This window comes from Trachypithecus francoisi, unplaced genomic scaffold, assembly GCF_009764315.1.
Source record: "Trachypithecus francoisi isolate TF-2019V2 unplaced genomic scaffold, Tfra_2.0 Lachesis_group21, whole genome shotgun sequence".
Taxonomy (NCBI): domain Eukaryota; kingdom Metazoa; phylum Chordata; class Mammalia; order Primates; family Cercopithecidae; genus Trachypithecus; species Trachypithecus francoisi.
Genome location: NW_022681467.1, coordinates 45,126,764 through 45,140,718, shown reverse-complemented (window position 1 = coordinate 45,140,718; position 13,955 = coordinate 45,126,764). Strand labels below are relative to the sequence as shown.

Below are 13,955 nucleotides of genomic sequence, written 5' to 3'. Positions count from 1 at the left end.
CTGGCTGCAGTGCTGACAAGAGACTGTAGGGGGTGGGGAAGCAGAGGCAGGAAGAGCAGGGAGGAGGCCATTGCAGGATCCAGGCAAGAGAGGGTGCTGCTGGGCCAGGGTCGGGGGTGATTAGAATCTGAACACATTCCAAAGTAAAGCCAACAGGATCTACTGTTGGATAGGACCTTGGGGGAGGCCATCAAGGATGACTCCAGGTTTGGGCTTGAGTGACAGGAGGGATGGCAGAGCCATGGGCAGATGAGGAAGATGGCGGGAGGAGGAAGTTTCAGGGAGAAGATTGGGGGTTTGGCTTTGGGTATGCTGAATTTGAGATGGAGGTTGGGGAGTGGACACCTGGAGAAGAGAGTCTGGAGTTCAAGTTTGAGGTCCAGGCTTGGGAGTTGTCAGCACAGAGGAGTTTAAAGCCTCAGGACTGGAAGAGATACTGCAGGCAAGGATGGGTGAAGAAGGGGGCGTCCCTGGGGCTCTCCAGTGGTGGGAAAGGTGAGGAGGAGGGGCCAGGAAGGTGGGGGGAGAGCCGGGAGTGGGAAGCTGGGTCAGATGCTGCGGAGAGGCTGAAAAATGGTAGCTGTGATTGCTGCTGTCAGGTCGGAGATGATGAGTCAGGAATAATAATCGCAAAAGATACTGAGCACTTATCCTGGGCCAAGCATCCTGTTGAGCACTTTGCAAACATCATCTTATAGGATCCTCACAACAGCTTCATGAATCCAGAACCCCTGAACCTGGAATCGAGAGTGATGGAAGGGGCAGTGGGAGGCTTGGGCATCCAGGGAGGACCCTGTGGGCTGAGACCTAAGGTCCAGCCAGGGGGAAGAGGAGGCTCTAAGGGAAGGTGGGGTGGGGTGGTGGGGGGCAGATGGAGGAGAGTTTGCAAACACAGGACAGGTTTCCCTCCCAGCTCTGAGCCCACTGATTCTGGCAATGCCAGGACTGAAACCACTGATTGTCATGATGTCCCTCAGCCCCATCCATCACATCTGATCCTTCTCTTCCTTCCCCATATCTGGCTTGGCCTTTACCCCCTCACATCCTCAGCAGCCAGAGCCACACATCCCTGGAAACTCCTGGGTGGTCCTGAGAGGTAGGGGAGGGGGCCACGGGAGCTGCTGGGCCTGCAGATAGCTCCACTGAGATAATGATCATCGAGAAGAATCCTTGAAGCATTTGACAATGGGGTGGAAAGCAAAACCACAGTATTAAGAGTCAGACAGACTTGGGTGGAATATCAGCTCTGCCACTAAACTAGTTGTGTGGCCTCAAACAAGTCACTTTTCTGGGCTTCAGTTTCACCATCTGTAAAGAGGGTTGGATTTTTTTTTTTGTTTTTGTTTTTGTTTTGTCTTCAGTAGTTTTATCTTGAAATAATTTTAGATTATAAAAGAGTTGCAAAGATAGTACAGGGAGTTCCCAAATACTCTTCACCCAGCTTTCCCTAATGTTGCATACATGACTACAATACATTCATCAAGTGCTAAGAAATTAGCACTGGGACATTGCTAGTAACTAAACTTTATTCACATTGCCCCAGTTTTTCTACTAATATCCTTTTTCTCTTCCAGGAGCCAATCCACAATCCCACATTCACGTAGGGCTTTTGTTTGTTTGTTTTAAATAGACTCTATTTTTAAAGCAGGTTTAGGTTCACAGCAAAATTGAAGGAAAGGTGCAAGGACCCAGTGTCTCACCTTTCCATCTCCAGTGTCCCTCAGCAGAGTGGCACATTTGTTACAATTTATGACCTACACTAACACATCATTATCACACTTGGGATATTCTTTTATTCCGTTGGAATCTTTTAAATCACAAAAATTAAAAGAAACACAATATGTAACCCCCATCCCTCAGGTCTTCCTTCTGCCGAGCTGCATCCTCAGAGGGTCTCCTGGCGGGTGGCTACAATGGCCTCCAGCAGCTCCATGCAATTTAGCAATCCTGTGGAGGAGGGGTCCCTTCCCTTAAATTCTAGCACAGCTCCCAAGCCTGATACTCACTGGCCCAGCCCACGTCACATGCCCCCCTCTGCGTGGATCACTCATGGGACCTCTGCCTGGGTCCCATGCCCACACTTGAAGTCTGGAAGGATGGGTCAGTCCTGGATGACTTACACGGACTTAGATTTATGAGGAGGTGGTTTTACGAAGGAAAGTGGGGTGCTATTACCCACAGACAAGGAAGTGGATGCAGGCAGGCACGGGCAGTGGGAGTCCTCCACTCCCACTGATGGGCCATGTGGTCAGGAGGCGACAAGAAGGAGCATGTGAATCCCCAAGGGTGTGGTCTGGCCCGCAGTCAGTGCCCCCCAGAGGTCAGCTGCCGCCATTCACGGGAAAGCTAGAACAGGGGGTGGCACTGCTGGGTCATGGCCTTTGGCTGCAGTAGGAGGGAATGAGGACAAATGAGAAGTGTCTTCCTGAGTAAACGGAGGCAAGTCTCCATGGGTGAAAGCTGAAATTCCAGGGTGGCAAATTCAGGATCTCTTATGGTTGCGTGCACACACACACACACTCACATCTGTGCAGTCGGGTAGAAGGCGGTCTCGGTCACCTCCCTAACTTGCCACAGCTTTTTCCTGCAAGCAGAGATAGCCAAGGGCCCATGTGTTCCACTCCTGCTTGGTAATTAATGAGCGGTGGCCCCCATCTGACCATCTGGGCCAGATAAAATGGCCTTGGCGCTGAGCTAAGCCAGTGCTGAATTATTTATCACCCACATTCGCCTGGCTATTTAAGTGATGGACAGCAAGTGACCTCGCTGTGTCAGCTGGACCTGAGGTGCTGGCAGAACTCTCAGAAAGGGCCGGAGGCCCCCACTGACTTGTTCTGAAATCCAGGGGAGGGGCCAGTGGGGGAGAGGTAACCACTTCTGAGCACCTACTCTGGGCACAACACGTGTGGGATTGCTTGCATTCAGCCTCACTGGACCCTTGCGACCACCCAGGAGGTGGCAATGTTACCCCCAGTGTTGAGACCCAAAGGGGGACATGACTTGTCCACAGTCACAGAAAGTGGGGAGCTGGGATTTGAACCCACCTCTGCCTGTTCTCAGTCCAGGGATCTTCCAGTCCACCTCCCAGGCTGTCTTGGAGCTCCACCTCTGATCCAAAGGTACATAGATGTTTATTTGACAAATATCAGTGAGCCTCCACTATATGCTGGGCAGTGGGTAGCGACCAGGGAGTACTTCGTTTTCCTTTTCAGTAAGGCCTAATAATGGCACCTGCATGATGAAAGTATTGAGCAGAGGAGTGTGGTGCCTCCTGGCCTCATGGGCACTAAAGAGGAAGGCACAATCTATCTCACCATCATTGATGCTATGGTGCATTTCTTTCCAGCTTTTCCCAGTACGTTTTTCTTCTGTGATTAAGATCATGCAGCTGTTTTAATCTAACCTTCTATTTGGTTTAATACTGTAACATGAGCATTTCTCATGACATTGTACAACACTATAGAAATCATTTGAATACAGCCTGAGAAACATAGTGAGACCTCATCTTTACAAAAAAATAGAAAGATTAGCTGGGCATGGTGGTGCATGCTTGTATCAGCTACTTGAGAGGCTGAGGTAGGAGGATCACTTGAGCCCAGGAGGTAGAGGTTGCAGTGAGCCATGATCACGCCACTGCACTCCAGCCTGGGTGCCTTCTGTTGCACTTAAAATTAGTGTGTCCATTAAAAAATTTTGAACAGTTTAAAAGGGTATTTGGAAGGAAAATCAGCCTCCTTCCTCCCTATCCTCTTGTCTTCCCAGCTTCTGTCCCAAGGTAACCTCAGTTACCAGTTTCTGGTATCTCTTAACGATGGTCTGTGCTTCTTTGGGAGGCTGTGGCAGGAGGACTGCTCGAGGTCAGGAGTTTGAGATCAGCCTGGGAAACATAGGGAGACCTCCATCTCTACCAAAACAACAACAACAACAACAACAAAACCTAGCTGGGTAGCATGTGCCTGTGGCCCCAGCTCCTTGGGAGGCTAAGGCAGGAGGATCACTTGAGCCAAGAGGTCAAGGCTGCAGTGAGCTATGATTGTGCCACTGCATTCCAGCCTGGGTGACAGAGCAAGACCCTGTCTCAAAAAAAGGGATGGTCTGTGCTTCTTCATGTATATTTCTCTTTAAGCAAACACACAAATGGCAGCATGCTGAGCCACCATCCTGCACCTTGCTGTTTGCATGCTTCTGTGTGTCTTGGCTACAGTCCCACATCAGTACACACAGAGCCGGCTCCTTTTTAATGACTTCCTGCATCATCATCCAATGGCTGGATCTTCATTTATCTCATTGATCTCCTATTGATAGACATGGAGGTTGTTTCCAGCTTTTTTCTATTACATTAGCACTGCAATAATTATCTTTGTGCATATGTCCTTCTGCCCGTGTGCAATTATGTCTGTAATGAAATTACTGGGTAAACATGATATTTAATGATGATTTAATATTCCATTATTATGATTGAATAGGATAGTCATGGCAGACAAAAACCTTCCCCCAAATTGAAATTAGTTGGTATTCTACCCATGTCTGGATCAGTAAAGGGTGCCATATAGACATTTTAGCCACATACCAAAGAGCTGAAGCTAAAATGTGTATGAAAATGTTCAGCTAAGACTGAAGCCTCGAAGCAAGAAATTCCACTCATTTTCCTAAGTGTTTATCTATTGGGAAGTTTAAATAATTTTTATTCATAGCTTTCAGTCATCAATGATGATTGCCACTTTCTTTTATATGTACACAACACGCACACATTTATTCTTCAAGTGACTGAAAGAATTTTAAGATACAAAGCATAGCATATGGAGAACTTTTTGCATCCCAAACTACATCGAGAATGATTATATTTGGAAGCAAATCTTTAGATATCGCACCAGTTAGCTATTGTTGCCTAACAAACATCCACAGCAACTCAGTGGCATACACCCATCAGCATTTATTTAACTCACGGGTCTGTGGGTCTGGCTCAGTGGGGCAGCCCAGCTCTGTCCATGAGTCTCTCATCCTCCTCTTGGGATCAGTGGGCTTGTCAGGCAAGTGGAAACACAAAGTTTCTCGCGGCTTAGGCGTAGAATGGCTGTTCCTTCAATTCCACCTCATTCTATTGGCCAAAGCAAGTCCACGGCTGAGCATAAATTCAAAGGACAAGGAAAATACACTCTGGCTCTTGAATGGGAGGAACAGCAAAGTCACATGGTAAGGAGCGGGGATTCTGGGATTGGTGAAGAACTGGGGCCAACAATGTGATCATTCTCAGCTGTGAACAGTCTTAACTGATACACGCTGTTCCTACTACTGACACCGTTTTGTTGATTAGCTACGAAGATTCCCTGTGTGACCTAGAATTAGTGACTTCGCACACAGTCAGGGATACCATGAGTGGCCCTGAAGTAGGTATTCTGGGCCACAGAGTAGTTTTGGCCATGTGCTGAGGCTGGAGATAGACACTAGTCATTCCCGGGTGTTTGGCAGTAGTGGGAACCCAGGTCTACTGGCCCCTCTGTCTTGGCCTGGGCCGTGTCCCTGGCAGAGACGAGTCAGCTCTGCCCTCATAATGACATAACAGGGGCCCTTCTCCTTGCAGGGGAATATGGGTCCTGCTGCTTTCTGGCTCCTGCTCTTCCTTCTCAAGAATCCGGAAGCCCTGGCTGCTGTCCGCGGAGAGCTCGAGAGTATCCTTTGGCAAGCAGAGCAGCCTGTCTCGCAGATGACCACCCTCCCACAGAAGGTTCTAGATGGCACGCCTGTGCTTGGTGAGATGGTCACACCCTCCAAGATAGCCCCTAAGACTGCATCATCATGGACCCCCAAAATCCTCCCCAACATGGGCTCCTGTCTTCCAGAGTCCATCAGTGTCCTCCAACCTAGGGTCTCCCTGAGCCTCCTATCTTCACACACCTGGCATCTCCATACTCCAGTCTCAGCTAGGGGTCAAGTGACAGAAAGCCTAACTTCAGTTGACTGAGGTGAAAAGGTACTTTGAGACATGTCACTAAAAAGTCCAAAGGACTGGCTTCAGGCACAGGTGGATCCAGGCACTTTAACAATATTGTCAGGACTACTCAGTTCCTCTCCACCTGTCATCCCACTGGGTTGACCCCAGTCTCAGGCTGGCAGTAGCTGTTGGCAGCTCAAGGCTGACTTCCTCCTGGCTTTGTGAGACTCTGCATCTCTTACAATGTTCCCACCAAGAGTCCCAAGACTGTATCTCATTGGCTTTCTTTGGGTCATGTGTCCATCCTGAACCAATCACAGGGCTCAGAGGGATGCTGTGATTGGCCAGTCACAGCCTCATCCCAGGAGTTGAGCATAGAATCAGCAGTCTAACCCCTGAGAGTGAGAGAGGGGTGGACCCTAGAGGAAAACCAGGGGCCCGTTTTCAGAAGAGAAATATATGCCGGGAAGGCAGGAACAGAGATTGATGGCCCTACTCTCTCCCCAGCCTTCTGATATCTCCCTAGCTCCCACTTTCCCTCACAACTTACCTTGGGGTCAGACCTGGATACCCTCATGTTCAAGGGTCTCTGAGGGACCACAGAGACCACATGTCATCATGTGTCCTTTTTCACCTTGCTGTGTGACTGTGTGGACGAGGCAGGCACCCTCTCTGAGCCTCTTCATCTTCCTCTGTAAAATAAGAGTCGGGGGTGGCATATGAGCAGGTGAAGGGATAGCTTGCTGACCCTTCCTTGCACCTGCCCCATGCAGACAGCGTGCTGAGTGAGAGCCTCAGGCTTACAGCTGCCCCCTTCATCACGCGCGAGGTTGTGGTGGACCTGGCCATGCCCATGGCAGACGGGCGAGAATTCAACCTGCGACGTGGTGACCGCCTTCTCCTCTTCCCCTTCCTGAGCCCCCAGAGAGACCCAGAAATCTACACAGACCCAGAGGTAAATGGCAGGGGTGCCTGGTCATATGGGGTCTGTGGGAGGAAAATCAGTGACTTTGGGATGAGCCAGATCTGAGTGGCAGCCTGGCTCTGCTCTTTGTTTGCTATGTGACATGGCCTAGATTGCTTCACCTCTCTGTGTTTGCTTCCTCACCTGTGAAATGGACCTCGTCATAGCACCTGCCTTGTAAGATTGATAGGAAGATTAAATGGGATCATGCAGAAGTAGATATTGATGGCCCCACTCTCTCCCCAGCCTTCTGATATCTCTCTGGCTCCTACCTTTTTTCACAGCTTCTCTTGGAGGCAGACTCAGATCCCCTCATGTTCAAGGGTCTCTGAGGAACGGTAGGACATGAGGGGATGTTCATTCACACTGAGTGCTTTGTGATAGCTGAGCCATTTTCCTTATTTCAGAATGTTATAGTGTCAGTTTCTCAACACTTTTCCCTCTCCCCAGACTTTGAGAAGAAGTAAACTTTCACGATTGCTAACAGATTGGGTGCTTACTGTGTGTCAGACCCTAAACTACATGCTCACCCATCCATCCATTCATTCATCTATCTACCCATCTACTCATGCATCTGTCTATCCATTTATTCATCCACCCAGCCACACACTCACCTATCTACCTATCCATTCATCTATCCATCCACCCATCCATTCATCCATCCACCCACCCAATTTACCCTTTCATTCACCCATCTACCAATTCATTTATCCATCCAGCCACCCATCCACTCATCTATCCATCCAGCCACCCATCTACCCATGCATCCATCCATCCATTCATCCATCCACAAACTCACCCATCCATCCATTAATCTATCTGTCCATCCATTCATCCATCCATCCATCCATCCATCCATCCATCCATCCGTCCACACACTCGCCCATCTACCCATCCATTAATCCATCCACCCATCCGCCCACCCATCCATCCATCCATCCACCCACCAAGCTACTCTTTCATCCACCCACCTACCCATGAATCCATCCATCTATCCACCCATCTATCCATCCATCTGTCCATTCATCCATCTACTCATTCATCCATTCATCCGCCCACCCATTCATCCATTTATCCACCCATCCATTCGTCCATCCACCCACTCACTCATATGTCCGTCCACCCATTCTTCTACTTATCCACCCATCCACCCATCTACTCATCCATCCATCCACTTGTCCATTCATCCATGTATTCATCCATCCACCCATCAATCTACCCATTCATTCACCTATCTACCCATCTGTCCATCCACCCCATCTACCCATCCATCCATCCATCCCTCCATTCATTCATCTTTCCATCCATGTTTCCATCTCTTAATCTATCCACTGGTTCCTTCACCTATCCTTCCACCCATCTTTCAGTCAGCAGCTACTTCATGCTAAGCTCTGTGCTCAGGTACAACCTTGCCTTACCACTGTGCAGTGTAACCAAAGGAAATTGGCATTTTCTTTTAAAAATATTTTAATTTCTTTTATTTTACATTACAGAAGTAATATATATTATAGAGTATAAAGAAATACAGAGAAATAGATACTTTAATGTGAAAAATATATATTTCCCTTCTTCTCCAGTTCTACAGAGTTCTCTAACCACGGTTTGGAGTGTGCCTTGTGAATTGTTTTCATGGCTTTACAGGCATACACACAACACATTCACAGACCATGAAAAGACTGGTGTGTGTATAGGATCATACAATATATACTATTCTGAAACTTGCTTTTTTCACTCAACAACCAATTGTAGAAATTCTTTCCATGTCAGTACACACAAACCTTTTGCCATAATTTTTTAACCAATCCCCTATCAATTGACCTGTATATGGTTTCCAGATTTTCCCTCCTATAAACCTGACTGCCATGAACATCCTCAAACATTTTTCTTGGCGTGGGCTTGTTCTGGGAATGGGGTCAGAAGAGGACCTTCTTCCTATTTCAGGTATTTAAATACAACCGATTCCTGAACCCTGACGGATCAGAGAAGAAAGACTTTTACAAGGATGGGAAACGGCTGAAGAATTACAACATGCCCTGGGGAGCGGGGCACAATCACTGTCTGGGGAGGAGTTACGCAGTCAACAGCATCAAACAGTGAGTGGGGCCCAGGGCGGGTCCAGGGTGGCTCCTGATCCCCTGGTTGATACGCGCCCTTCTCTCCTGGGACTGAAGGCTCAGCCAGGAGAATGATTTGGCAGAGGCTCCACACGGACAGCCCGTGAGCCATCTCTTATTTGTGGTTTCACAACTGTGTGCTTTAAATCAGAAGAGCTCATGTAAAAAAGCCAGATTTCGGATTTCTTTTGGAAATAATCAGATCTGGCAGGAGGTTCTTCCCTCCAAGACTGGTGTCCGGATTCCAAATACTGGACATTCCTTTCAGCTGACCATAGCTGTCTGTCTGCAGCTGCTGCTGCGTGTTCAGAACTTTGTGTTAGGAACTGGCCGAACTTCACTGTTCCCAGTTGGTTATTTTAATGCCTGTGGGGCCGAAAGTCTCATAAATTATCTCCTTTGAACTCCAGGAGCTTTGGCCACCAGCATCACAAACAGATTGGACCGGGGTTATGACATTTGCCCTGTCCTCCGTCCAGCCCCTGTGCAATCATAAGCTGGGTTACCTTCTGAGCCTCTGTTTCCTCAACTGTAAAATGAGGGTTCTGATTATAACTACACCCCAGGAGTGTCAGGATAAATGAGCTGGATCTTTCTAAGTTCTTAACCCACTGCCTGGCTCATTGCAGGCATTTGAAAAATGTTAATTATTATCATAATTATTATTATTATGAATATGCATGCATTATGCTAAGTGAACGGGAATGTTACATTGACCTTTGGCCTCAGTTTCCTCAAGAAAATGGAGTTGATTATGAGCATAATACAGCTCATATGCATTCCTAAAAATCACCTTGCTGTATGAAATCACGCAACAAAAACTGCAGGAATTCATACCTGTAATCCCAGCACTTTGGGAGGCCGAGGTGGGTGGATCATTTGAGGCCAGGAGTTTGAGACCAGCCTAGCCAACATGGTGAAACCCCATCTCTACTAAAAATACAAAAATTGGCTGGGCATAGCAGAGCATGCCTGTAATCTCAGCTACTCAGGAGGCTGAGGCAGGAGAATCTCTTGAACCTGGGAGGTGGAGGTTGCAGTGAGCCAAGATCGCACCATTGCACTCTAGCCTGGGCGACAGAGTGAGATTCTATCTAAAAAAAAAAAAGAAAAGAAAAGAAAAAAAGAAAAGAAAAACCTACAGGGATTAGGGGAAAGGGGGGACTGGGGCCCAACACTCAAAAACCTCATCAGTGACACATTAAAAATAAAAAAAGAGAGAAGAACCCAGTAAAAAATGGTAGTAAAGTTTTACACATGTTCATGGCTAAGAACTATGTAAGTGCTGTAATAATTGTGGCTGTAGATCGATGCTTAGTTGTGTGCACGTGTATGTTTTATGGATTTCTGCACAGCCAGGTTCAGCTGAGTGCAGTTTTTTGCATTTACTTCATGCTTCTCACAAGTGAAATTGCACATGAGCAAATGTGAAACTTGCATTATATTCAAATGGTGCCCTAATATATCAATCCTATTGGAACAAATTCACCTGTTCAAAACAAGTGTTAGAGCAGAACCGATTGGCGTTCCTACCTCATCAACTTTTTGGACAGATATGAAGAGATAGCGGGTACTAAATGCTTAGCTGGTGCCTAGCGCACAGTGTTCCAATAAATTAGCTAATTTGTTGTTATTTTTATCTCACTGAATTGTCATGACAACCCTGCTGGTCCATCTAAAACTGAGTCTAGACAGGTCAGATCATTTGCCGTGTTCCCAGAAAGTGGAGGTGCTGGGGTTCAAATCCAGGGGTGGGCACAAAACTGCCATCCCATAGAAACTCACCTTCTAGTATCCTACAGCCTCAGAGCTGGAAAAGACTCAACTTGCCTTTCCCCTCTTTGACCAGATGGGAGAACCGAGACCCAGAGTGGGAAAGAACTTGGCGAGGGCCACATTCCCATAAGCGGCACAGCCCAGATCTTCTGTCCAGAGTGTTAACCCCCCTCTCTCCTCCTCTGCCCTCTTCTTCACTCCTTCAGTGAGACAGAAGAATCCCCGCCATGTGCTCAGTCCTGCATTGGGCACCTGGGTTGGGGTAGGGATAGTGGTGGGAAAAGAGTTATGAGACATTCTCCTGACACTTACAAACATGGGCATTGTAAGATGAGGCAGGGAGGCAGCAATTGTTGACATCCGTAGGGCTGGCTCCATGTTTATGGGGGCACTAATTACATCATAGGCATGGCAGCTTCGAATGTTTAGTATGACAGTTTTCTCAGAAGATGGCAGTAGAGAGCACTTGTTCTTGCAAAGTTGGTCTATTTAGGACAATTTTCTCGGAGATGGCAGTAAAATGTCTTGAGAGAGCGATGCCTGTATCTAATCTCACAGAGACATCTAAGGGTTAGCAGCAGCCCTGGCCAAGATAGACAGTGAGGGTTCCAGGAGTTTGGAGAAAGGCAGGGAAGGGCGTGGACTGGAGGATCCAGAGGAGTTGCTGTATTAATCAGCATAGGCTCAGCTCTGCACCTGCCGAGTCTCAGTGGCTTTTACCAACAGAGGTGTAGGTCTACTCACACGGTATCAGCTGTGGGTTTGGGGGGCTTCCCCACTCTGTGCAGAGACTCGGGCCAGGCTCTTTCCCTCTTTCAGCTCCACCACGTCAACATGAAGCCTGCATGGCTGCCAGGCAGGAGGGACAGCTGGAGAGCCACACGCTGGCTCGTGAATGCTTTGACACAGGGGTGGCACAGGCCACTTCTGCACACAGCCCATTCACCAGAACTCATCCATGGGTCTGCTTAACCTTACAGGGGGCTGGCAAATGTGGTGAGCAGCAAATGCGTTTGTTCAACTTCCTCACGCCTCTCTTCTTCTGCTTTTTCCCAAAGTTGGTGTCAGACTTAGGAGGCAGCCATGGCTCCCCTACCTTATTCCCAATAATTCCCTGCTCTACTCCTCTCCTTCACACCTTCCATGCCATCTCTCTGCAGATTTGTGTTCCTCGTGCTGGTGCACTTGGACCTGGAGCTGATCAATGCAGATGTGGAGATCCCTGAGTTTGACCTCAGCAGGTATGGCTTCGGTCTGATGCAGCCAGAACATGACGTGCCCATCCGCTACCGCATCCGCCCATGACAGGGAGCAGATGGATCCACGTGCTCGCCTCTGCTCAGCCTGCCCCAGCCTCCCAGCTTTCTGTGTGCACAGTTGGCTTGGGTGCAGGTGCTAGCATTACCACTTCCCTGCTTTTCTCCCAGAAGACTGGGTCCAGAGGAGGGAAACGTTAAGAGAGGGTGAACAAAGAAAAGACATTGAAAGCTCTATGGATTATCCGCTGCAAAGTTCTTTCCAAAATCAGGCTTTGTCTGTTCCCAACTCACCTCGTTCCTCTCACCTCGTGATATCCAGAAAAGCTATTCAGACAAGGCAGGACTAGGAATCCTCACTGCTCTGTCCCCAACTCCTGGAGGGGACACCTTCCCCGTTCTTATCAGCTAGCATGGCCCAGGCCTTATCCAGTCAAAGCAGATGTTGGCCACAGAAAGGCCATTCAGGACCTAGCAGTCTATCCACTGATGTCATTCAGCAGTCAGTCCCCCAATCATCCTTCAACCAGCTAAAGCCAAAGGAGTCCTTTAGAAGATCTGCTTCCCTGGGGGCCCCATTTGCCGGATTGCCCCACTGCTCACACTACCTGAGAAATGTAGGAGAGCTTCCCCCAAGGCTGATGCGTTCCCAGCACAGAACAGGGACACCCTCCAAACCCTGGGCTCTGAGGAGTGGAGTTCTCTGTTCTAGAGTGACAGGCACCAGATGGGATGGGCTTTCTCAGTGTCAGTACTCAGGTAGGGAGCTAAGGAAGACACAACCCAGACAAGATGGCTGGAAGGAACCAGCCAGGACTCCTTAGACATGTCAAGCTAAAAAAGAAGGTGCCGATTTTATGCATTCTAGTGCAGAAGCCCCAACTGTGGTCACAATCCAGTCTGCAGACCTGTTTTATTTGTACTGCACTTAAAAGAAAATACCTTAGTTGTTATCATCTTTGGGAGAGTTCATTCAAAACGTCTCTTGAAAACTTGGTTTATCTGACCACACTGGGCTCACATTCCCAAGGGTAACTCTTGGCCAGACCTGAATGGCAGCTGCCTCCCTTACATGGGACACGTGCTCTCAGCTTCACCAGAGTTCTGACCGGGTCTGTTACTGCATTCACAGCACCTCCTGGCACTGAAGGCATCTGAGTGTGAGACCCTGTTCTAACTCTTAGAAGTGACATTGTAAGAGGTGGTGGGGACCAGCTAATTGGTCCAACCCAGCCTGAGTGCACCACCCTTTGAACAAATGTATCAGTGATGAAAATCTGCCTTTGCCCCAGCTTTAGAACAAAAAGCCTAGACCAGGCACAGTGGCTCACGCCTATAATCCCAGCACTTTGGGAGGCCAAGGTGGGCAGATCACTTGAGGTCGAGAGTTCAAGACCAGCCTGGCCAACACGGTGAAACCCTGTCTCTACTAAACATACAGAAATTAGCTGGGTGTGGTGGTAGGCGCCTGTAATCCCAGCTACTCGGGAGGCTGACGCACCAGAATTGCTTGAACCTAGGAGGTGGAGGTTGCAGTGAGCTGAGACTGTGCCACGACACTCCAGCCTGGGCAACTGAGCAAGACTCTGTCTCAATAAATAAATTAATTAATTAATTAATTAAAATAAAAAACAGCTTAAAGAGAAAAATGGCCTGCAAACATTTTTTATGATCCTAGTTTTATTAATATAAGGTCCTGTCTGTTGAGGCCCTTTAAATGCCTGCGATAGGCCCCATAGACAGTATTTCTACTCCTCACAGCATCTCTGTGAAGAGAAGGAGGGTTGTGCCCACTTCATAGATGAGAAAACCGAGAGGTGAGGTGACTTGCCTGGGGCCACATAATTCATAAGCTGTAGAACTCAGCAGGCAGATTCACTGTCCCAGGAGCAAATGCTGGATAGGCAACTCCT

At 48.3% G+C, this 13,955-nt stretch overlaps 1 protein-coding gene across 1 annotated transcript in view; it reads left to right on the top strand.

The window, feature by feature from the left end:
- PTGIS (prostaglandin I2 synthase) overlaps positions 1-13,472 on the top strand; it is a 66,835-nt gene extending 53,363 nt beyond the window's left edge. The window contains exons 7-10 of the mRNA XM_033186698.1: positions 5,582-5,750; positions 6,706-6,887; positions 8,838-8,989; positions 11,947-13,472. Of these exons, the coding sequence (XP_033042589.1) occupies positions 5,582-5,750; positions 6,706-6,887; positions 8,838-8,989; positions 11,947-12,091 (648 nt within the window). The 3' untranslated portion in view covers positions 12,092-13,472. The remainder of the gene's footprint in view (positions 1-5,581; positions 5,751-6,705; positions 6,888-8,837; positions 8,990-11,946) is intronic.
- The last annotated feature ends 483 nt before the right edge of the window (positions 13,473-13,955 follow it).